Source organism: Neovison vison, chromosome 7, assembly GCF_020171115.1.
Source record: "Neovison vison isolate M4711 chromosome 7, ASM_NN_V1, whole genome shotgun sequence".
Taxonomy (NCBI): Eukaryota; Metazoa; Chordata; class Mammalia; order Carnivora; family Mustelidae; genus Neogale; species Neogale vison.
This window is the reverse complement of record NC_058097.1, coordinates 164496941-164522252: the sequence shown is the minus strand read 5'-3', so window position 1 is coordinate 164522252 and position 25312 is coordinate 164496941. Positions and strand designations below refer to the sequence as shown.

Sequence of the window (25312 nt, the reverse complement as noted above, 5' to 3'; positions counted from 1 at the left end):
CACCACAATAAGTCTAGTTAATGTCCATCACCATATAAACTTGTTCTTTTTTGACATTTAGTCGTGTCCAGTCTTTTGTAACTATTGACAATGCTGCAGTGGATACCTTGGTACACAGGTCTTTGTGTTTCTGCGTGAGCACGAATGTAAGACAAATTTCTAGTAGTGGAACTGCTAGGTCAAAAGGTATATGCATTTAAATTGTAATAGCTGTTGCCAAATTGCCTTCAAAGAGACAACCATATTATAGTCCCACCAACAATGAATGTCTTTTTCTACAATGCTCATTTTTGCCAATCTGATATCTAAAATATAGTATCTCACCTTAATTGTAATCTGTTATTGAGGTGGTTGAATATCTTTTCATTTGTTTAGAAGCCACTTGTATTACTTTTCTATGAACTGTGTTCATATCCTTTGCCCATTTCATTATTATTTTAAATTAATATTTAAGAATAAAAACTCAGCTTTCTCATTATCATTTGCTCAAGATCTTCCTCAAAGGCCAGAGGCCCTCTCAAACAGGTGTTCGGTGGTCTCCACAATCACACCGACTCCCTCTTTCTAACTCGTATCAGCCTCCTGCCTCAACACCACTGTCTGTCTCAAGGAAGGACATTTTTATGGTCTCAGCATCCCACACCCTTCCCATGACATTCCCAAATGTCTTCCATCCTTCCCCTCTGGGATGCTCTGTTCTCAGTCAAACCTGACCACTCCTTCTGGGCCCAACTGATTTCCACCTGGGATGCCTTTCTGAATAACAGTGCCCATACTACCAAGAGCCTCCTGGGAACCATTGGTCCACCAATTACAGCCTATACCACTGGAAGGTTGGGCTGGACCTCTCCCAGAGCTGAGTTTCCCCTCTGTCTATGCTCAGCATACAGGGTTGTCAGTGTGGAGTGGGTATTATGCACTTTTCCAGCATTTATTGAATGTGTACATGAGTCAGGCACTGCTCTAAGCACTGGGAATGTGGCAGTATATAAGACAGAACAAGGTCCCGCCTCTCATTCCGCTAAAATTTTAGTGTGTGTGCAGGTGGATGACATACAAAATAGTCAGTGAACACACACACATGCCTAAGAATGTCAATGAAGTGTACACAAGTAATGGAACGGATAGTGAAGGGAGGAGGGAAAGGGTCTCCTTTGGACAAAGAGGCCAGGGGAGGGAACCCCCAAGAACTGAGATTCGACCACAAGCCTATGAGAAGGCTCCAGCTATGTAAAGAACTTTCCAGATGCCCTACTAGAGGCCCAGTCTGGTGGGTATGCTCTTCTAAAAATAGACTGAGATGCAGCGGGTCCACAGCGTCGTCTCTCTTTCTGTCACTTGATAAGAACTAAAGGCACAAGCCTAAGATCCCGGTAACTTCTGGGCTGTGTGTGGTGTAAGTGCGATTTGAGAACCTGCACCTTCCTGCTTCCTATCTGAGCTGCAAACCTGGGAAAATGAAATAATGCTTGCCCTGGCATTAATAACAGAGCACCTGCTCCAGGCCAGGGTCCTTTAAGCACTTTACACCACTGTAATTTCATATAGCCAGCACAACACTCCTTTGTGGTACTTACTAGTAACTTTATTTTACAGAGGAAGGAACAAACCGAGGCTCGCAATATGGATGCAACCTGTTTAGGTTTGCACGGTTCAGAGAGAAGTACAGTTCCCCGAGGCAGAAGGTCTATCATGGGGGTCGGCTGGGGTGCCCTGGAGCACTCGGGGCGCACCTTGTTTTCCGGAGTTTGCCGGCGGCGCCCCGACTTTGGCTCTAGGCCCCACCCGGGTCTCCCGGCCTCAGGGGCCAAGGGGCGAGCGGCGGGCGCGCCCGGCCGGCGGGCTGGGGGCGGGGAAGGCGCGGGGACAAAGGCCGCGGCCACCGCGCCCCGGTCGGACCGTGCGGCGACAAACTCCGGCGGCCGTGCGGGGACTCGAGACTCCCGGGACGTCGCCGCGCGCGGGGATGAAGCGCCCCAGCCCCGCGTCAGCTCAAGCGGAGGCCGCGGGCCCGCCGCCCGCACCGCCCCCTCCGGCCCCCCCGCCCCCTCCCCCGCCCCCGCCCCGCCCCCTCTCCCCCGCCCCGCGGCGGCCGCGGCGGCTCGGCGCTCGGCGAACATGGCGGCGGCGGCGGTCGGGCGGGACACTTTACCTGAGCACTGGTCCTACGGCGTGTGCCGGGACGGCCGCGTCTTCTTCATAAAGTGCGACGCGGGCAAGCGGGCACGCGGGCGTGGGCGGGGGCCGGGCGGGGTGCGGGGCCGGGCGGGCGTCCCCGGAGCGGCGGCGGCGCTAACAGGTGCACCTCTCTCCCGCAGTGACGAGCTCCGCCGCACAACCTGGCTGCACCCGCGCACCGGGGAGCCAGTCAACTCCGGCCACATGATCCGCTCAGGTGGGAGCCGGGCCGGCGGGGTTGGGGGGCAGCGCTCGGGAGGCGCGCGCTCGGGCGGATCAAGTTTGACCCGACTTTTTTGGCATTTCCGTAGACCTGCCCCGCGGCTGGGAGGAGGGCTTCACGGAGGAGGGAGCCAGCTACTTCATCGAGTGAGTGACCCGGTCGCCGCGATCGCACCTGTGTGGCGGGATCCGACGGGTTCCCGCCGCGCGCGCCCGCCCCCCGCCTCCCGCGCGGGTCCGGGGCGAGTTGGCGCGCACAGCGCCGAGGCCGCACTGCTGTGGGGTTTTGTGTGCCGGAGTTCTGTGGCGGGCTCCGGGAAAGGGGGCGGCGGGGCCCGCATCTCCGCAGGGGGCCGCAGTCCCGGCCTCAGAGGGGCGGGGGCCGCAAACTGCCTCCCCCACCCCCCACCCGGGTCCTGCAGTTGGGCGGGATTCGGGCGCGGGTGTGAGGGGCAGGACACGCCTCCCCGCCGGGGTCCGGGGCCCGCACGGAGCCCCGCCGGGACCCACCGCTGTGGGCGGGGGTGGGGAGAGTGGAAATAATTGTTGCGTCCGGGGTCCGGGACCTGGGGGCTGGGGAGTGGGGAGTAGAGACGGAGGGCATCTCGAGTGGGGAGGACTTGGTCTTCGACTTTGTTGACTGGGGTGGTGGTGGAGAGTCGCAACCGCACCCCCCTCGCCATCCAGAGCGCGGGCCTGCTTGCGGGGGGCGGGGGGCTAGTGGTGGCGGTAGGGAGGGAACCCACCAGCCAATAATATTCCTCGAGCGCTGCGCGTCTGGGAAAGCCGGTGCTCCACGGGGACAGTCACTCCAGCCTCCGCTAGCAAGCGGTAGTTCAGAAAAAGCCGGCGAGCATTGCGCCACCAGCCAGGTTACTCCAGACCTGGGTCTGTAGGGGTGAAATCGTGGGGCAGTACGCGAGGGCGCTGCGCAACCCCTAACACTAGTACGGCGGTTCCTTCTCGCTCCAGGGCTTTACCTGTGTTGCTGCGTTTCTCTGCAAAGCTCTGCGTGGTTGCCAATCAGCTCCCTGCGGTCAGAAGCTGCTTTGGGTCCTTTGCCCGGTGCCTGGCACAGAGAAGGCACTGGGTAAATCTTTGTTTACGGAATGAATGGACTAGCCAAGGTCTGGACGGTAGTCTGACAAATACTGTTACTTCTAGGGGGCTGTGAGTCAGAATTCCTTTTTCATCAACCGAAAACACTGCTAGGCAGTAGTGGGGCAGCCTAGTCGGAGCTCGGTGGTCTCAGAAAATCCTGGATCCTCCCTCCCTAGTTTGGGCTCTTGCAGGATGTTCGAAATTCTGGTGAATGAGCTTTATGCAGGTGGACACTAGGACCGTGGCTGGGGTCCTGCCTCACATCTATGTTTGAGAGAGAAGTTGGGGAGCTGGCTAAGACCTCAGAACCTCTCAGTCAGTGGACCTGGCTGCTCATAACTGCATTCATTGATGTTTATTAGATTTCTCCTTGTGTGCCGCACATCGTTGTAGTCATTGCAACCACAGAGCTGAGTGAGGCAGACAACATCTGGATGGTCATGGAGCTTGCAGTCTGGTGGGGAGAGGGAGCAGAAAATAAATTAAAAAACCAAGAATTGTGTCAGCGGTATCTACTGTGCAGAAAATCAAGATAAGGTAATGGGATATGAAGCGGTGGTGTTGGATGGAGAGGTCTGTGGTGGTGTTTCTGAGTAGGTGACATTTAAGGTAAAATCTGAATGTCAGGAGAGAGCCATCCTTGTGTTGATGAGATGGCAAAGCATATCCCCAAGAGACCAGCCAGTGCAAGGGCTTGAAGACAGGAAGAGCTTCAAGTCCAGAGTGGAGAGGCTGGAATGTGGTGAGCAAGGGAGGCGGTTGCAAGGGAAGAGGTTACAGGTAGGAGAGGGCAAATGGTGTAGGACTTTATGAGCCAGGGTAAAGGGTTTTTAAACTTTATCCTAAGCCTAGGGAGAAATCACTGGAGGGTTGGAAGTGGGGGAGCAATGATTTGGTGTGCATTTTTAGGAAGATCATTCTCCCTGCTGTAGAGTGGGCTGTATGGAGGTGGGCAAGTGTAGTGGGCAGGATAGTAGTAGCAGTCTGTTACTGATGACTTGACTGAGGGTGTAGCACTGGACATGTTTTCATCTGAAGTGGTCAGATTCAGGCTTGATGATCTGGACGCAGTCTGTGAGAGAAAGAAAAGAGTCAGAGATGACTCCGAGAGGCTTGAGCACCTGAGTGGATGGTACTTATATCTTTAGATGGGAGGGCTGGGAGGAGCAGGTTTGCGGTGGGGGAAAGCATGAGATCTGAGAGGTTTGAGATATCAGTATGTCCGCTAGGCAGATGGATGGATCCTGAAGCTCAGAAAAGAGAGAGAGAGAGAGAGAACTGCAAAGGTGTATTTGGGTATGGTAGATGGTGTTCAGGCCATAGGATTAGTTGAACTCACCTTGGAAGCGCGTGTAGACGGAAGAATGACCTAAGCCTTGAGACACAGCATTTAGAGGTTAGGAAAAGAGGTGGATCCAGCAAAGGAGAACTGAGAAGGTAGGAGGAACCCCAGTAGAATGAGAGGTTCACAGAAGCTTCAAGGACAGAACCTGATTAGAGTAGGTGGAGGGGGAAAATATAGGGTGCAGAATTGGGGTCAGTAAGCGTAGGCGAATCTTTCAGACAGTTTTGTTAGGGAGCAGGCTGGAAACATTAGCTGGGAATTGGGGAGGTTTGGGGTTTGATGTGGCAGCGGGGGGTCTTTTTTTTAGTGGCAGAGAGTAGAGCATGTTCTATTCTGCTGGGAATGAAATAGATGATGCAGGAAAGAGATGGGACAGTTCCTGGAGCAGTGTTTCTGACAAGGTGAGAGAGTGGGGACCCTGGGATCCTGGGCTTAGGTGTCAGGAGTCCCAGCTGGGAACAGGGTCTTTCATCCATTTGATGGTACGGAGGGCTGCCCATGTCAGAGCTCATGCTAGGAGGCTGATAGGTTTAGTGAGGGGAGACATGGGTATTCCTGTCTCTACCGTGAAGTATTAGACTAAGTCTTGAGTTGGGGGACTTCAGGGCTGGGTAGGAGGACTCTGTCAGCCATTGCCACAGCCTCCCGCACAGCCTCCTGCCCTTCTCTCTTTTGCTGACTCTTCTGTGGTGACTCTGAAGTTCCTAGTGATTATCTTTTTTTAAAATTTTATTTTATCTATTTATTTGTCAGAAAGAGAGAGAGAGAGAGAGGAGAGTACAAGCAGGGGGAGCATCAGGCAGAGGGAGAAGCAGGCTCCCTGCTGAGCAAGGAGCCGATGGCTGGACTTGATCCCAGGACCCTGGGATCATGACCTGAGCCTAAGGCAGACCCTTAACCAACTGAGCCACCCAGGCATTCCCCTAGTGATTATCCTATAGCAAGCTCTGGCTCCCCACCCCCAGGGTCCTCCCAGGCCTAGGGGAAAGCAGTGTGTGACTGATCCTGCATTTTCAAAGGCCAGCCATATGGGGAGGCTGGACACTGTGGCAGCCAGCTGTCTCCTGAGACAGCTTCTTGAGAGACTGAACAGTTTGGACGTAATTGTTCTCCTTTCCCTCACATAAAAAATGCTTTGCTTTAGTCAGTCAACTTCCTTGTATTTGCTCTGATCATTTCTGAATGTTCTATTTTTTTTTTTTTCGGATCCTTCTCTAACATGCCTCAGTTAGAGGGACAGACATTTGGCATAGTTGGTTTTATTTTCCCCAGTGGATCCTTGGTCTGGAAGTTTGTGTGAGGTTTTCAAGGTGCATCAGTTTCTCCTGATATTTAGCAGATGTTTTGATACTTTCCAGAGTATATTTCTTTTTTTTTTTAATTTAAAATATTTTATTTATTTATTTGACAGAGAGAGATCACAAGTAGATGGAGAGGCAGGCAGAGAGAGAGAGAGAAGGGGGTGGGAAGCAGGCTCCCTGCTGAGCAGAGAACCTGATGCCGGACTTGATCCCAGGACCCTGAGATCATGACCTGAGCCGAAGGCAGCGGGTTAACCCATTGAGCCACCCAGGCGCCCCTCCAGAGTATATTTCTTCTCTCCTCTCCTCCCCTTCCTTTCCTCTTCCTTCCTCCCTCCCTCTTCTTCTTTCTCTCTCTCTCTTTCTTTCTTTCTTCTCCCTCCCTCTTCCTTCCCTTCCTTCCTTTTCTCTTTCTCTCTCTTAGTTTAATACAGGGTTCTTTAACCCTGCTGTATGTAAGAAAACCCAAAGTGTGTGTGTGTGTATTTTTTTTCCTAAAGTAATCTCTACACCCAACCCATGGGGCTTGAACTCATGACCCTGAGATCAGGAGCCTTATGCTCTGAGGCAGCCAGGCACCTCCAGAAGTACATTTTTTAAAGCAGAAAAACTTGAGCTAAGACTGGTGCATTTTGTTTTTGATTTCTGCACTTGGGTTCAATTTTGGATTAGGGAAAAATATAAAAGAAATCTACTGCTGGTTCCCCTAATTCTAGACTTGGTGTGCTGATATCCTCTTCTAGAAGGCTTATACTCTAGGGGTGCCTGGATAGCCCAGTTGGTTAGGCAGCTGCCTTTTCTCAGGTCATGATCCCAGAGTCCTGGGATTGAGCCTCAGGTTGAGCTCTCTGCTCAGCAGGGAGCCTGCTTCTCCCTCTGCCTGCCGCACCCACTGCTTGTGCTTTCTCTCTCTCTGTGTCAAATAAATAAATAAAATCTTTAAAAAAAAATCCTTAAAGTGGGGTGCCTGGGTGGTGCAGTCGGTTGAGTGTCCAACTCTTGGTTTCAGCTCAGGTCATGATCTTAAGGTTGTGAGACTGAGCCCCATGTCAGCCTCTGCACTCAGTGTGGTGTGCTTGGGGTTCTCTCCATCTCCTGGTCCGCCCCCTCCCCCCACCACTCAGCCTGGAGTCATCTTCTTCTTCTGCCCCTCCCCCTGCTCATGCTTTTTCTCTTTTGCTTTCTATTTCTCTCAAATAAATAAATAAAATCTTTAAAAAAAGAAGACTTACGCTTTAAAACTTTTCTACTTTCCCATGAGTCTCTTAGCCAAGTAGCAAGATAGAATACTAATGGAGATAATAGTGTCATTAACAGCAGCAGCAATAAGAGTAGTAGTAGCAATTATGTAATAGCCTCATCTTTTCCAGTCTTTGAAAAGTGCCAGGAACTGTTTTATAACTATTATGTGATTTAATTCTTACAACAATTTGGTGAGGTAGGAACTGTTATTAGTTCCATTTTACTGATGTGGAAACTCATAGTAATCCTGGGCATTCCAACAGCAAAGGGCAGTTGGCTTATTTCTGGTATCTTTTCTTACTTGGTTTTTGTAACAGCAGAAGAGCAGAGATAATTGTATTCTGGTCCATGAAGGTTCAGTGATTTGTCTGGAGTGCTTAGAGCTGGACTAGAAAGTTAGTCTTCAGTCTCTAAAATGGTACCCATGGTAGTGGGGCGGCTTCTACCCCAGGTCACAGGTGTGAGGCAGCATTGATACTTGAAGGAGCCTTGTGCCAGTTGCCATTGCTCTGAGTCAGGCTGCCCAAGGCTTACGGGGCAGAGGCCTTCTTTGCTTTTGCTGGGGATTGAGGCACCTGAGAAAGGCAGCAGCCCTTGGTCTTCTGAGCTGATTAGTGGTGGAGTAAGTCTCTGATTAGTAAAGAATGGAAGAAATGGAAGACATTAGTTATTAATTAGTAAAAGCAGTTTGGTAGACACAGCCTTTTCACATGTGAGACCCATAAGGGTGAACTTCTAGAACAGGCCTTAGGAGCAAGGGTATTACACTGGGCTGGTTTTCGGGGGTTTGGTGGCACCCTGTGGTTGCCTTGTGGTTGGCTTCTTCCTACAATAGGCTTTGAGTAGATCCTGAGTCAATAAAGAGGACAAATGGAGTGAGGAGGGTCTTGGCCATCCTGCCTGTGCCAAGGTGGTTCCTCGAAGACTGGTACCCTGTTCTGCATTTCTGAGGCATTGGTACCCAGCCCAGCTCTGGTCTGTGAGTAGGTTCTTGGTATTTATTAAAGCAGGAGTGTCTTAAGGGACTCAATGAGTTTAGTAGATATTCCAAGTTTTGGAAAACCTGTTGGGGAGGAGATCAGGGGCCAGGGGAGCCTGGGTAAGGTGAAAGAAGCAAAGTAGCCAGGAGTTGAGCCTGTCGAGGATAGTGCTTGGATCTGAGCCTTCCTGGCAGTTGTTGCTTGCTGTCCAGAATAGCACCTGAAATAGGATCGCGGCCTCCTGTGGCTGCTTCACCTCATAACCGCATGCTCTGCATCTGGGGAATGGGACATCTGTTGGGATCCCCTCCCTGGTTCTTTCCCTCTCTGATTGCCTCTTGTCCTCTGTGACTTGGCTCCAGAGTCCTGGTGGGAAGCAGCTGATTGCACAAGGTCTCTTGTAGCTTTCTGTTCTTAGGTTTATCTTTGGAGATTTGCAGGGTCATCCTGTGTAGGTGCTATTCCTCTTGTGGGTGTCCAGCCCCAAGTGAGGCCAGTGAGGCTCTTGGGAAAGACATTTCTGAGTAAGACTTAGAGTAAGTCTTAGAGTAAGACCGACTTTCCCCACCTTAGCCCTGCGGACTGCAGCAGGTCCTGCCTGGCTACATAATTTGCAGGACTCAGTGCAAAATCAGAAAGTTCAGGGGCACTCGTTCACAAAGCTGGAAAAAGGTGTCACTCGAGGTATTAAAGCACTAAACTTTTTCCTTTTTCCTGTGGTTTTCTCTCAACTTGTCATGGCGTTTTTTATTTGTTATTATTTGCTATTCAAAGTCATTCCAAGTTAAAAAAAATCAATTTTTTAGCATGACTCTCGGGTTCATGTCTGTATTGTAGAATATTTCGAATGCAAACATCAGGGTGATGACCTTGTGTGCTGACCCACCACCACCATACCCACTCCAAGACACCACAAGGCAAGGGTGCTGGTGCTCACACTCTCCCGGACAGGAATGAGGAGGAGGGAGGCTGGGTAGAGCTTGGGGCTCTAGGTAGTTGGGAATAGGCAGTTAAGAACATGTTCCATGGGGGCGCCTGGGTGGCTCAGTGGGTTAAGCCTCTGCCTTCAGCTCAGATCATGATCTCAGGGTCCTGCGATCGAGCCCCACATGGGGCTCTATGCTCAGTGGGGAACCTGGTTGCCCCCCAACCCACCTGCATCTCTGCCTACTTGTAATCTCTCTTTCTCTGTCAAATAAATAAATAAAATCTTAAAAAAAAATAAAAAAAAAACACAAAAAACAACAACAACAAAAAACATGTCCCATGCAGGCAGGGAGTGGGGACCGGGCACGAGACAAGGTTTTAAGATTCCTTCAGAAGGGTTACTTTTCTAGAGATAACACTAAATAGCTGGAGTGTGTTTTTGTATTCAGCAAACCCATTTTCTCTGAAATTAAAGGGAAAGAGGAATTGGGGAATGAAGGCGGAACCAGGGATGACTGAATGTCCAGTCGGGTACCCCAGTGGGCTGTAGGCGCCAAGTATAGAAGGCCCTTTGGAAAAGTCTGTGAATACTGGAAGGCCCAGGAAGGTGCCCTCATAAGATTTAATTATGCTATCACTGAAGGAGTCTTCCAGCAACACCCCCTACATTTCCTGTCTGTCACTTTTTCTCCCCAGACAAATGCTGAACTTCATGTTAGTGAAATTTGTCTTGTAGAGTGCCAAACTATTGGTTCACTTATTTGCCCTCTTTCTCATTTGTCATCTTTCTCATTGCTGGGAACAGCGTTTCAAACCAGAAAGCAACAGTTTTGCAAAGAATTTCTGGGAAACCGCAGCTCACATCTATTTAAAATGGAAATTCTAAAACCTCTTGTTGAAGGTTAAGAAAAGCTTCTCCCAGCTTGGCCAGTTTTGGCATAATCCCACACTTCACGTTTCATTTCCTGGTTGTTTTATCAAGAGTGAAAACTGGCTCAGGGATTGAAGCGTTAGGTCCTTTACAAAAGGAACAACAGTGGTGTTGTGCAGAAAGCAGAAGGAAGGATTAGCAGCCCCGATTTGCTCCACGCTCTCAAAAAGTTCTGGGAAAACCTCTGTAAGAAAGACGGTTACAGGGCGCCTGGGTGGCTCAGTTGGTTAAGCGACTGCCTTCGACTCAGGTCAAGATCCTGGAGTCCTGGAATCGAGTCCCTCATCGGGCTCCCTGCTCAGCAGGGAGTCTGCTTCTCTCTCTGACCCTCCCCTTCTTGTGCTCTCTTTCTCATTCTCTCTTTCAAATAAATGAATAAAATCTTAAAAAACAAAAAACAAAAAACAAAAAAACGAAAGAAAGAAAGATAGTTGCAAGTAGCTCCTAAGGGTTGGTTGGAGGTTTCATGTGCATTGACAGAGCTCTGTCCCTTCTTTCAATATTTATGGGAGTAAACCTTGTGCTTCTTAAATTAGGGCTTCAATAGGAGTCTCTTTGGGAAAGCACATCAGAATGTGGACTGTTTGGGGATTTAATGAGGTGCTTGCTCCAGTCTTCCCATCTCTTCAGAAGAGAGCATGGGTTTGAATCTCTGCTCAGTGAACTGGCATGGTGTCTTACGTCAGTACTGACAGAGGGAGAAACACAGAGGAATATGGTTTCATTTGCCTGGTGCCTTTATATGGCTGTCAAAACACTTGTTTCTGATTTTCTGAAATGACAAGTGTTTTGGGTTAGTATTTTATTATTTACAGAGTACTTCATGAGCATTATCTGATTGGAAGCTTACAGTTACTGGGTTTTTCAGTGCAGAAAAGTGAGCTCAGAGGAATAAAAGGACTTCCTAAAGCCTCATGCTGTGTTGGTTCAGCCTTTTCGAGTTCAGAGAAGACATGGATATGTTATTGTCTCAGACAAGGGCTTCTTAGACTTTTTCTTCATCTGAAGACGATGAAGGCAAACTCTCCTGGAGACTGGATGGCAGGAAATGTCATCAAAATGTGGGTACTATCCAAAAATTCATGTAGACTTGACCCTCAATTTAACTTATTATAAAATCCCTTCCCATATCTTCACTTAAGATCAGTGCTTTGGGGGCGCCTGGGTGGCTCAGTGGGTTAAGCCGCTGTCTTCGGCTCAGGTCATGATCTCAGGGTCCTGGGATCGAGTCCCGCATCGGGCTCTCTGCTCAGCAGGGAGCCTGCTTCCTCCTCTCTCTCTCTGCCTGCCTCTCTGCCTACTTGTAATCGCTCTCTGTCAAATAAATAAATAAAATCTTTAAAAAAAAAAAAAAAGATCAGTGCTTTGGCAGGATGTATCATGTTCATTGTATGGCTTGGTGTTTTCCCAAACAGAAATGTGTTGCTCCCAGGACACTAATTCCCTTGTTCAGTCTTAAGGGACCAGGGGAGTGGGGAGATGGCTCATTGGCTTCTAGCCTCTCTGGGCCATGCATCTCCAAAGGGGGATGTACAGGCTTGGAGGAAGACATAAGCAGCTGTTGAGACCTTGGGCCGTCATTTTTTTTTTTCTTTTAAAAATTAACCTATAGTGTATTATTTGCCCCAGGGGTACAGGTCTGTGAATCATTAGGCTTACACATTTCGCAGCACTCACCATAGCACATATCCTCCCCAATGTCTATCACCCAGTCACCCTATCCTTACCCCTCCATCCCCCAGCAACCTTCAGTTTGTTTCATGAGATTAAGAGTCTCTTATGGTTTGTCTCCCTCCTGATCCCATCTTGTTTCATTTTTTCCTTCCCTACATCCCGTGACCACCAGCCCTGCCTCTCAAATTCCTCATATCAGAGAGATCATATGATAATTGTCTTCTCTGATTGACATATTTTGCTTAGCATAATACCCTCTAGTTCCATCCATGTTGTTGCAAATGGGAAGATTTCGTTTCTTTTGATGGCTGCATAATATTCCATTGTATTTATATACAACATCTTCTTTATCCATTCATCTGTTGATGGACATCTAGGTTCTTTCCATAGTTTGGCTATTGTGGATATTGCTGCTACAAACATTTGGGTACCCATGCCCTTCCGGATCACTACATTTGTATCTTTAGGGTAAATACCCAGGAATGCAATTGCTGTGTCATAGGGTAACTCTATTTTCAACTTTTTGAGGAATCTCCATACTGTTTTCCAGAGTGGTTGCACCAGCTTGCATTCCCACCAACAGTGTAGGAGGGTTCCCCTTCCTCCGCATCCTCGCCAACATCTGTCGTTTCCTGGTTTGTTAATTTTAGCCATTCTGATGGTGTGAGGTGGTATCTCACTGTGGTTTTGATTTTTATTTCCCTGATGCCGAGTGATGCTGAGCACTTTTTTTCATGTGTCTTTTGGCCATTTGGATGTCTTCTTTGCTGAAATATCTGTTCACGTCTTCTGCTTGGGCTGTCTTTTGAGTTGTGCCGGACTACCCAACTGTCTCCCATCTAACCTACTCTGGGTCACCTGGATGCTGGCTGGATTTTTTTGGAAGCCAAAGGACAGCCAGGCAACTTCATCATGCAGAAAAATGTATAGGTGTTGTGTCTGTGGTGGTAGTGTGTGTAAGGAGGTGGTGGGTAGGTGCATTGGCTCTGGATTCCCAGATTATGATTCCAGTTCCACCAGTTACAGTTCCCTGTCCTTGATCAGTTACCTTCTTCCTTTAAGCCTCAGGTCCTCACCAAAGAAATGGGGATAAGTAAGGGGATTACATGAATTGATTGATGGAAAAGGTGCCTAGCAGGTGCCTGACACCTAGTAAACGCCCAATAAATGTGAGCTCCTCACTGTACATCCACATAGCTATGAGAGGGGGTGGAAATGTGAATTCTGAGTCCTTATTACATTCAGCAGTTGGTGCAGAAATCTGGTGCCCTTGAACTGGGGTTGCCTGGGTCAGGGGCATGCAAACTATAGGACTCAACTCAAAATTTGGACCAATAAAAACTGCATAACCATTTTGGTTATTAAAAGGATGTCCTCATTCTTGGGAAATTCTGATGTGTTTGCTCTTAAACAGTTGAGAAAAAACTGCATGTGTATGTGTGTGTGCGCATGCACGTATGTAGGGGAGCAGATGATCTAGCATTTGGAGAAATGCTAACAGTGGGTAAGGCTGGGTGAGGGATGCTATTCTTGTACCTCTCTCTAAGTTTAAAATGATTTCCAAATTAAAAGTTAGCTAAAGAAACAGCACTAGGGGAACCTGGGTGGCTCAGTAGGTTAAGGCTCTGCCTTCAGCTCAGGCCATGATCTCAGGGTCTTGGGATTGAACCCCACATCAGGCTCTCTGCTCAGCAGGGAGTCTGCTTCCCCCTCTCTCTCTCTGCCTGCCTCTCTGCCTACTTGTGATCCCTCTCTCACTGTCAGATTAATAAATAAAATCTTAAAAAAACCAAAACCAAAACAACACTAACCTCAACCATCAGTGCTGTGCTGTCCCTAGGCCACAGGCACCTTATCCAGGCTGCAGGGACCTGGGGACCAAGAGCCCAGGGTAATGAGGTGTAAAAACACTCCCAGGCTCGATGTTTCCCAGGCATTTAGAAGGCTGCACAGATGTCCTCTCTTTAATCTGGGTGGCCACCTGGTTATCGGCTCTGACTGCTGAAGGACAGACTTATTGTCTGGTGCTGCCTGGGCCCCAGATGTCAACAGTAATAATCTTCATGGTACTCTATAGTTGAGAAACACATGCATTCCTTTTAAAGGCAGGGATTTTTATTAGCCTCATTTTACAGATCAAGCAGTGGAGGCTGGAGGGACAGGGTTAAAAGATCTTCCTGATGCCAGAGCAACAGTAGGGGAGCTGGCACTTAGAACCTGAGTCGTCTTGGCTCCAAATTTGTGCACTGTTTCTACCATGGTGTCTTCTGACTCACATAGCCACCCCCTCTGTATTGAATCCTCCTGTAGCGTTATCTCCCCAAATTGGTCCTCAGTACCTTCCCTGATGACCCTTTGGGCCTCCTTCAGAAAGTCCCCTGCAGGGTGGATGAGCAAGGGGTGGGTTGAATGGTCCCTAGGCAGGGCAGTGGGCAGGTCCCTGGTGCTCTGGGAGAGTGGACTGCCCCCCCCCCCGGCCCCACCACCTGCCCACAGCTTAGGGGCTGATGAGCCTCTTAAGCCTGCTTACAGCCAGGCTGTCTCTTTCAGGTTCTGCCAGAAGAGTGTTTCCAGCGTCCTAGTCAGTGTTCTCAGGGTTTCTCAGGGGCTTTTTCTGCCAAGGCAGAGCGATCACCCTCCCGAGATCTGACAGCTTGGCGTTAGCGTGCAGTCTCTCCCAGGGACTGCGGGCTACCTCTTGTGCTTCCGTGGGACAGTCTGTCATGCAGGCAGGGTGCAGTGTGCTTGGGGGTGGAGGGGGCAGAGGGCCCATTCAAGCTCTCTTCCCAGGCCCCTGGCTGCACCGCCTCCAGTGTTCTCTCCCCCTGGGTGAAGTGGGAGGGGAGACAGTCTCCTTCCCGAGAGGAGTGGAGCCAGAGCAACTTTGTAGCTTAGTGCAGTCACCTTTGCAATAATCATCCTCTCTGCTTGCAAACTGAGTTGTCTGTGCAGGTCCGCAGATGGAACCAGTGGACCACCTTGAAGAGTGGTGAGCACCTTATTGGAGGGGCAGTTTAATGAGAGGCTGGATGGCTTTTGGTCCAGGATTCACCTGTTGAGTCACCAGACTCTGGTAAACCATGTGCTATATGCCAGTCTCTGTACTGGGTTCCATGGAGAGAAATAGACATCATCATCATCGTGCCATGGAGAGCAATAGACATCATCATCCCTGCCCTCCAGCAGGGCCCAGTCCGGGAGGGAGGGGGACACTGGACAATTTCAGTATAGGTAATAGGGGCTGGTGACCCTGAGGATGGGGCCCTAAGGAGCTTCAGAGGGTGAGTGCGAGGAAAGCGAAGCATCTGTGGAGCAGAGCAATGGGCAGCCCGAGGCAAGAGAGGCCAGGGGATGAAACTGGCAGGAGCTAGGGAGTGTGAAGTATGTGTGTGCTTGTCTGCACCTTGAAGAGGCTGGTGCTGAGTTGAGGTATAGGGACTGGTCCTGGATAACACCCTTCACTAAATAGTAGCTGGGCTTCAGGAGAGTGATGTAATTGGGGATATTGCCCTAAGGGTTCCCCGACTCCTGTGTCTGAGGGGTGGTGCTGGGTGGTGGGGGTTATAAAGCATGAAGTCTGGAGTCTGAGTCCCAAGGTTGAAATCTTGTCTTTGCTGCCAGGTTGGACAGGCCACTTAAACATCTCTGTGTCTTCAGATGTTTCTTCATCTGTAGAATGGGGACAACAACTGTACTGTACACTTAGAATAGTACCTGGCAAATCTCATATGCTATGTAAGAATTAACCATTGTCATCACTCCTCCTAGAAGCAGAGCCCCCGCCTGTGTGGCACAGTCTGCAGAAAGCGATGGTTCGTTCGCTTTGGGGAAATCTCCTAAGATCAGGCTAGCAGGAGGAAGTGTGTTTTTCTTGTTGAGACTTGTCCTTAAAAGGAAGCTGGGCACAACGTCGTTGGTGCCTAAATACCAGGGAAAGGATTCTTCATCTTTGAAGCCCTGTGTGGCTGTGTCCAACCAGAGAGAAAATAGATGGGTTTCTCGTACCTACGATCAACACATTTTCCAAATGGGCAGTTATGATATACTCCCCTTTCATCCTCCACCCTCATCCCCGGTGAGATGGCTCCCTGGTGCTAGCAGTAGTGTTTGCATTGCCTGGCAGGGCCTCTAGCTTTCTTTTTGGAGGTAGTGACCCTGGTATCCATGCCAGAGCACTTGATGAAGGAGTCGTAAGGGTGGACATGAAGTACAAACTGTTCTAGAATGCTGAGTCCAAACTTCAAGGGGGTGGGACTGGGCATCAGCATTATCCCGAGTTCCACGAGGGATTCTCTGGATGCTGAAAGGGAAGATGTTTCAGAGCTTCAGCCTCCCCACGATAATGATATTGTACAGTAATGATAATGCTACTCTCCTTCCTGGTGTTATTGAGAATCTAACATGATGGCCTGTCTGCAGCTCCTTTAAACGCGTGGTAGATGCTCAAGTATTGCACGCCTTTGCATTTTCAGGAGGCCCTCTGCTGGAACTGTTTGGATGAAGCTGTGGGAAGGGACCCAAGAAAGTGTCAGTACGGCTGTCTGTCAGTGGCCACCCTGTCTGTCAGTGGCCACCCTGTTACCCAGAGTTGATCCCTGGCCCCTGGTGGGTCTCTGGTTTCCCCCTTGGGGTTTGAGAATGTACTGCTATTCCCTGTGCCCTGATGATGCTGGTGGTCCTGGAGGTGGGCAGTAGGGCTGGTCGGGTGGATGAACACTGAGTGGGGACTACATCTGCCTGGGAAGGGGGTAGATTGGCACATCCACATCTCAGAACCCCAGGACCACTTAGAGATCCTTCTGAGAGCAGAGGAAGGCCTGGAGTAATGGGTGTGTTATTCTGAGTGATTGACGTTGAAAGCCAGAGGCAGCAAGCAGGCTGCAATTAAGTTGAGAAATGGAAAAGCTCCTCTGTGTGGGAGAATAGATATGTCCCAGCAAACAGTGGTGATATTGGGGAGGTCGTCGAGGTGTCTGGTGTTGTAGTCTTCCCTGAGCTGGTCCTGGGGGAGAGGGAGCAGGGGCAGGATTGTGACTCAGTGCCACAGATAGCTCGCCAGCTCCTTGGGAACAGTATCAGGCACAGAGCCAGATTGGTGTGGGTGGGTTGATCTGACATTGGGCATGACCTTCTTGACCTTGGCAGACATACGAGGAGAGAGAGTTGATTGAAATTGGGAGTAAATTGGGGTTGTAAGCTGACCACAGAATCCATGGTCAGGATCCCGGGGAGTGGAAAAGGTTTCCTTTCTTGCCTCGGAAATTGTTGGGAGAGATTTTTTTTTTTTCCCTCAACGCATTTTGACTTGGGGATTTAAAGAAATAGATGAATGCTGCGAGGCTAAATATCTGTAATCATTGTACCCATTAATGCATTTCTAGATGGAATTGGTGGTACCTGAAATTACACCCATTTACTGAGGCTTTGAATAATGACATTTTTTGAGCCCTGGTGTGTGGGCGGGCGCAGAGAGCACTCAGTCGGCTTCTCTCAGCCTTCCTCACCTGAAAATGCGTAGATGTGTTTGTGTGTTTGGTACCAGATGGTTTATAAAACTCAGTGGGGATATTAATTCTTTGGGGGGAAAGGAGAGTAATTGGCTTCCTATTCTGTGAACAGATAGATATTTAAATTAGAATCCAAAGCACACTCCTTTTGCCTCAAGAGCTCCGTTTGTCTGAGGGGCCCAATGATTGACGATGCAGCAACTGTGTCGAGTGATGATCTCGCTGGGCCTTTTGAGGCTGCTTCTTGGGCCCGGCAGGACTGGATGGTGCTGATTGTCTTCTGGGGTCCTTGGACAGGTTTGAGAATTTGTTTTTTTCTTTACGGTCTCTGTTGGATTTGGCTTGGTTTTGGGGTTCAGTAACCTGAGCGCCAGGGCAGAGGGACTGTCACACCAAGAAGCCAGTTGCTTTTGTTCAGTCCTTATTTGCTTGTTTTACAAATGTTTATCCAGTGCTCATCACAGGCATTGTTTTAAGGGCTTCATAGACGGGGACTCATTTAATCCCACTACCAACCCTGTGAGGTAGATACTTATCCTCATGAGGAATATAAGGCACAGGCAGGTTAGGGACCTTGCAGCACAGGTGTTAGGTGGCAGGGAAGAGACCATCCCCAGCTGCCCTTAACTGGTGGTCCTCGTGGTCCCTTTGAGCCCTGCTTGGCCTGTGTCCATCATGCTCCATGGTGGACTGTGCTGCGGGAGATAGGGGAACCGTTGGGTTGGGACTGAGCACGCAGGCTTGGCAGCCCAACTTTGTGGCTGTGGAACTCAGGTGGTCATTTAACTTCTGAACAAAATGGGACAAAGGCTGGTATCTGTCACATGGGTCTTTTATAGTGGTTAAATGAGAATAATACAGACAGTCCCTGACTTAGAATGGTTCAACTTATGATTTTTTGATATGACATGACTGTGGAGGAAAAGAGATACGCATTCCACAGACGCCATGCTTTGAATTTTGAATTTTGAGTTGCTTTGATCTTTCCCTGCGTGAGCGATAGGTGTTTTGACACTCTGGTGATGCTGGGCAGCGGCAGTGAGCACAGCTCCCAGTCAGCCAGGAGATCATGAGGGTAAACAACCAATGGACTTAAAACCATTGTCTTTTTTAACTTTCAGTACAGGATTCAATACATGACGTGAGATTTTCAACACTTTATTGTAGGCTTTGTGTTGGATGATTTTGCCCAACTGTAGGCTAACTTAAGTGTTCTTAGTACATTTAAGGTAGGCTAGCCTAAGTTATGGCATTAGATAGGTCAGGCATACTGAATGCATTTTTTAAAAAAGATTTTATTTATTTATTTGACAGATAGAGATCATAAGTAGGCAGAGAGGCAGGCAGAGAGAGAGAGAGGAGGAAGCAGGCTCCCTGCCGAACAGAGAGCCTGATTCGGGGCTCGATCCCAGGACCCTGGGATCATGACCTGAGCTGAAGGCAGAGGCTTTAACCCACTGAGCCACTCAGGTGCTCCCTGAATGCGTTTTTAACTTTGGTGTTTTCAATATACAGTGAGTTCATCAGGATATAACCCCACTTTAGGTTGAGTTGGACATGTGAAATACTCAGTTCCCAGAGCATAGTGTAGTTCAGTAAATTTTAGCAGGTGTTTCCATGTGTGCTTTTCTCTATAATGGCTGATGGAACCAAGCATATTTGGGTAATTCCTTCACTTACATCCCTCAGTGACTCTTATCTTCTGATATACACCGAGGGTACCTGTGTATGCTGTCCAGCTCAGATTCTCAGGTACAGGCATTTTCTAATAGAGGGCATTGAGCATCCTGATGCATTTCATGGAGGGTTAAAAATGTCCAACTGTACTTACTATTTTTAACCACCGCTGTACCCTAATTATGATGTTGGCTGTTACAGCAGAAGAGGTTAGGCAGTTTGGATATAGTTGCAGCAAAGGTTGTATCTGACCCATGTTCTGGCTTGCTTCCCCTGGGTAAGGGGAGAAATAGCTCTGGTGATAATGGAAAAAAGGAGAGGGGAGGCCGAATTCAGTTCAGCCTTTGTGTATCCATTTTTGCTGTGTCCTGGCACCATATTTGTTGTACTCCGTGGGATGTCAGGGAGCCCAGGTTGCTGGTGAAGCAAGGTATCTGCACCAGAAAGGATGGTTAAGCGGTGTGTGACCAAGTGTCTGGTAAGTAGTGTGGGTGCAGCCTGAAGAGGAATGTCTAGGAGGAAACAGTTCAGGGGTTGGAGGCATCAGGAAAGACTTAGGGGGTTTTATGAGTTGGGAATGGGTGGGGACAAGGGAGAGAGCGGGTTCTTCAGGGAGACTAGCATTCATTATTCAGGTTCCTTTCATTTAACAGACTTATACTGAGCACTGTGTGTGCGCCAAGCATTGGTCTGAGCACTGGATACCAAAATGAGTACAGAAGAGCGGAGAACATAGTACCGAGAGGCAGAATGGCCCTTAGGAGCATGATGTGATGCAGGGTTGCCTGGGTTTGAATTCCTGCCCTGCCACTTACTAGCTTGCGGATCCTGAGCAAGTTAGGTAATCTGGAGCATCGGTTTCTTCATCTGTAAGATGGGGATAATAATAGTTGTGCTGGAGGTGAAATGAGTTCATAAGAAGTACTCAGAATAGTCTTGAACATAGAAAGTACTCCCATGTGTTAGCCATTTATTATCGCTAGAATGTGACCTCCACGAAGGCAGGAATTTTCTCTCTCAGTTGTGTTCACTGCTGTATTGCTGGCTCTCAGAAAGTATCTGGTACATGGTAAGCGTTCAGTTAATGAATCATAGTGCCTTTGCAGTTCTCCAGGAACCTGGGAGGCTGATCTCCAGTAGGGACCCAGACATGTCCACAGCTAGACGATACTGTGCAAATATCTCCTTTGATAAGGAGAGCATGGGGACCGGAGGGGGACCGAGGAGGGCTGGCCGGAAAAGGCATCCTGGTGGACAAGGGGAGCCTGAGCTGGACCTTGAAAAGCAGGGATTTGTTGGATGATAAGAGCTGTATGTGGGAGAGGAAGCAGCATGGGCAGAGCAGTAAGAGAATGTGGCGCATTCAAGACGTTGTGAGAGGGAGAGGAAGGAGGCTGCAGAAAAGAGCTGCCTTGGGGAGCTGTGGCTCCATCCTGAGCGCAGTGTGGCTCCAGGGCATGAGCAGGGGTGTGATCATGGCCCCACCATGGTTGTACGGGAGGAGGAGGGGATGTACTGGGGTGCTGGGTGTCTGCAGAGGTAGTGCTGGAGGAAGTAGGCTGGAGCCTTTGAAGGGTAGGTACGCCCCCCCCCAACAGGTGAGGGATTGGCCTCTAAAGGAGGAGAAGCTGGGTAACCCATACCACTGCTGGCAGCACTCCTGCCTTAAAATAGAAAGAGATGGAGATAAAGAGTGGGTGGTGTGAGTGTCCTAGTGGTGACCTAGTTAAAACCTGACCCCCTAGAAGGGCGAGAGCCGGCCTCACACTTGCCCTGCTTAGCTGGTCCCTCCTCGGCTCCGGGCGATGTGCAGAAGTCCTGTGGCAGGTGACCTTGGCCCCACACCGCTTACAGTAAGTCTGGTTCCCAGGCTGTGTACTCAGTGCTTCCAAGGGAAAGGGGTGAAGGTTCGGGTGCTGTGAGGAAAGGAAAGGAAGAGGAAGAAGCTGGAGTCAATTGAAGAAGACTGAGGAAAACTTTTTATATTTAGGCTTTCATTCCCCCCCCCCCCCGAGTATCCTAATTCCTCATAGACTAAACACCCTTCCCCTCCTGGTCTCCCCACCCAGCTCCCGACTTCCTTAAATGCCACCCAGAGATAGTGGGGAAGAATAAACACGGAGGCTTTCACTTTCATAGGCCCTCTGTCTCATTTCCCTTTGGTCTGCCTGATTTCTCTGAGGCCTTCAGGACTTAATCTATAGCGGGTAATTCCCATGCAGGCTCTGCTGAAGGTCCTTGTGCAGGACGTTTTAAACTTGACCTGGGGTTTTGAAACTGACACACGGTGAAGATGGTCTGTTTCAGACTTGTGGAGTGGAGTCCTCTAGCCGTTGTGCCTGCCCAGTGGTGTTTTTCTGGTCTGTAGTCTGGGGCTGGGGGTGGTGGTGGGGTGCCCTGCACTTGTTTCTATAATCACAAAACCTTATTCAGCACCTACTGTGTGCATGCTGGCCCTTCCCAAGGAGCCTGTGAGGCCGGTGCCAGCAGCAGGGAGAGCCCTTGAGAGCAGAAGCTGCCACCGAGAACCCATAGGTGCTTTTTTTTTCTAAGAGCTGGAGCCCGAGACCATGTTTAAGATGGCCAGGACATTTTGCTGAGCACGTGGGAGTGGGCCCCTGGTACTGAGCCTGACAGGAGGGAAGTGTGAGCTGAGGGTCTTCCTCATGCCTCAGCTTCCTCTCATGGTGGTCAGGTGGGAAGGGTGGGCAGAGTTGGCAGGGGCGAGGTGATGGCACAGAAGAGGTTCAACAGGATCTGATCAAATCTCACGAATATCACCAACATTTATCATACATCATTTGGTTTAACCCTCACAATAGCCCGGAAAGGTGTTATTCCCTCTATTTTGTAGATGAGGATGCAGAGGCCCAATGAGATGCTATGTCCAGGGTCACACAACTAGGAGCGGTTGGTGGATTCTGATTCAAAAGCGGTTAGCCAGGGGGCGCCTGGGTGGCTCAGTGGGTTAAAGCCTCTGCTTTCGGCTCAGGTCATGGTCCCAGAGTCCTGCGATCGAGCCCCGCATCAGGCTCTCTGCTCAGCAGGGAGCCTGCTTCCTCCTCTCTCTCTGCCTGCCTCTCTGCCTGCTTGTGATCTCTATCAAATAAATAAATAAAATCTTAAAAAAAAAAAAAGCGGTTAGCCAGTTTTTGCACAGCACGCCTTCGAACCTTGTAAGAACCTTGGGTCATATGATATGTTTCTCTTTTGCACCTGCAGCTCTGAGACCCAAACTCAAATGACTTACCTAGAGTCACACAGTGGGAGGTAGTGGAGCTGGGACTGGGACTCATATCACCAAGCTGCCTCACTGGCATCCTTGTGAAGGAGTTCTTCTGCCTTTGGAAGCTAGAAGTAGTTTGCCCGGGAGCCACCCAGCCCCTCAGAGGCAGGGGAGAATGGGTAGTGAGTCCTGCAGGGAGCTGCCCCTCCTGGCCATGTGGGGGCTTCTGCGCCTCTCTTCCTGCCACTCTGCCATGATGCACTTTCCACACGCGTGTATCTAGGTTGGGGCTCTGGAGACTAAATTCAGTTTGTCTTTTGGTTTACTCAGTGTAAGCAGCCGGTGATGCCCAGGACTGCTTGGCGTCAGGCACATTTCCAGGGAACTTTCAAAAAATCCTGCCATCTCTACTTTGAAATATATCTAGAATCAGATTGTACCCATGACCTATTACCACCTTAGTCCATGCTGTTGTCATCTGTTGCTTGGACTGTTGCAATACCCTTCTAAGTAATCCCTGTGCTACTCTCCCCCTCCCCCCAGTACAGCAGCTAGAGATTGTTCTCCAGTGGAATCTGGGTTATGTCACCCCTCCCAAACCACCTAAAGGCTCCCATCTCCCACACAGCAGAATCCTAGGTCCTCGAGGCTCTGCGTCATCTGCTCCCACCCCTGTGACTCCTCTGACCTCATTTCTTCCCTCTCTCCCTGGTGCACTGCTCTAGCCATGTTGGTTTCCTTGCTGTTCCTCCGGCATGTGAGCACAACCAGTCTTCAGGACTTTGTACTCACTGTGCTCTTTTTTTTTTTTTTAAGATTTTATTTATTTATTTGACAGACAGAGATCACAAGTAAGCAGAGAGGCAGGCAGAGAGAGAGAGGTGGAAGCAGGCTCCCTGTAGAGCAGAGAGCCTGATGTGGGGCTCGATCCCAGGACCCTGGGATCACAACCTGAGCCAAAGGCAGAGGCTTTAACCCACTGAGTCACCCAGGCGCCCCCTCACTGTGCTCTTTATCTGGAATGTTTTCCTAAAGATATGCCAATGGCCCACTCCTCCCTCACTTCCTTCAGGTCTCTCCTCAGATACCACCTTTTCAGAGTGGCCTTTCTGAACTCTTCTCCCCCAGCACACGCTATTCCCTTAACTCCCCTCTCTTTGTTTAGAGTTCTCAGTCAGCCCAGACACATTAGATTTTAATTTGTCTTTGCCCCTAGAATATAACAGAATGTCTGTTTTGTTCAAGACTATACCTCTAGTGTGTAAAACAGTGGCTGGAACAAGGTGTGTAGAAAATTATTTTTTTAGCTTTATTAAGGTATAATTGACAAAAAAGTATGTATTTAAGATGTCGCACCTGATGTTTTGATATATATATACATATACATGTGCGTGCGCACGCGCGCACACACACATATTGTGAAATGATCACAATTGAGATAGTTAACACATGTAACTTCTTGTGTTACTTTCTTGGTGTGTGGTGAGAGAAGGTAATTGTTGAATGAATTTATTAAATGGTATAGTGAACCCTGCACTATTCTCTCTTGGGACTCTGCCTGAGAAGCTAGTCAGCCACTGAATGGTGCCACCCCATAGCCAAGGGAGCTATGGCCTGAGAGGCAGAGGATGGGCCTTGGGTACACTGGCTTGGGTGTCCCCAAAGAGTCCTCTTCAGTCTGGGGATCACATGGCATTTTTATTATCTCCATGCTGGCTTCCAATCACCACTTCTGGGGAATTTTCTGAAAATCAATGTATTCTATCAAGCTTATCCACAGTGACAACAGCAGATTAAAATGTGTTGGCTTACCAGCTAACCACTGGGAGTATTTGATGCCTGTTGCATTCCCACAGCCGTACACGTCCTTGTGATGGCCAGAGGAGACACCATCCCATACCTCGAGGTTCTCCCTGCGGAGCTGGACTTGAGTTGGGCCCTGGACAACAGTTGTGCTTCAGAGCTGAGAGCGGAATAGACCAGAAGGAAAGAAATCAAGGTCGAGTGGACACCTATTGTGTGCCATACACAGGCATGATATTTGTGTAGTTATCCCACACTGAACCTTGAGGTTCATGATTATATGCCCATTTGAAGGCACGAGGAAACCAAGGCTCAGAAGTGATGGGACCAAGACTCTCACTGACTCTAGAACCTTAGGAATAACTGGGAAATCACAACCCGGCTGGGAAGGACCATTAGTATTTGGGTCATGGGGACAGTGTGGCATCGAGTAGTGGCACAGAGACAGGAGTGCTCTATTAGGTGTGGCTTGGATGGTTTTGAGACAGCCTGCTGAATATGAATAGGCGTGTCCTTCTTTTTCCTATTATAAATTACCTGGGAATTAGAAGAGGATGTTTTTAAGGAAGTCCCAGAGAACTGGGGCTGGAGAAAGCCTGGCATCAGCCTTCCCCCTATAGGACCTATGTATGCATCTTGGGGTCACCCCATCCCAGACAATGCTCATCTGACCAAATGCAGCTCAGCCTGGCTCCAGGAGCAGTTTGGAGTAAAACTCACCAGTGTTGGAGATCTTGTGGTTGGGAAGGCAGAACATTGCCATGTGCTAGGTAGGAGAAGAGTCCAAAGAAAGAACGGGGGACTGGGACGTGGGCTTCCCTGTCTGGGCATGGGGGGTAGTGCTGGCCTGATTCGTATAGTAAGTCCTTGTAGGGTAAATACTTCTTGCCACTCAGCAAGTGATAGTGGGGTTGGAGCTGCTAAGAGGGCCAAAGGGGTGCCTACCTTGATATCAGTTCAGTTAACTTGTTCATACAGTCATTTGCTTATCAGCATTTATTAGCTCCCACGTCTAACAGATGGCATCATGCTGGATTCTGGGGCTACAAAGACAAGGTTGTCTTCAAGGAATTCATAGTGCAGTGTAGGGAGAAACAAAAAGATGACCTTCAGTGGGTAAGGGCTGTGGCACAAGACAACAGCCTGGGGCTGTAGCATGGTGTCTAAGGCCACAAAGCTATGTGTTGGTAGACTTGGG

The 25312-nt window shown here is 49.3% G+C and overlaps 1 protein-coding gene across 4 annotated transcripts in view; it reads left to right on the top strand.

Moving 5' to 3' along the window:
- The first annotated feature begins 2118 nt into the window (after nt 1-2118).
- The window catches only part of PLEKHA7 (pleckstrin homology domain containing A7), a 214089-nt gene continuing 190895 nt past the window's right edge, over nt 2119-25312 (top strand). For all 4 annotated transcript variants that reach the window (XM_044258894.1, XM_044258899.1, XM_044258895.1 and 1 more), the window contains exons 1-3: nt 2119-2204; nt 2319-2395; nt 2490-2547. In XM_044258894.1, coding sequence (XP_044114829.1) covers nt 2119-2204; nt 2319-2395; nt 2490-2547 — 221 coding nt within the window. The remainder of the gene's footprint in view (nt 2205-2318; nt 2396-2489; nt 2548-25312) is intronic.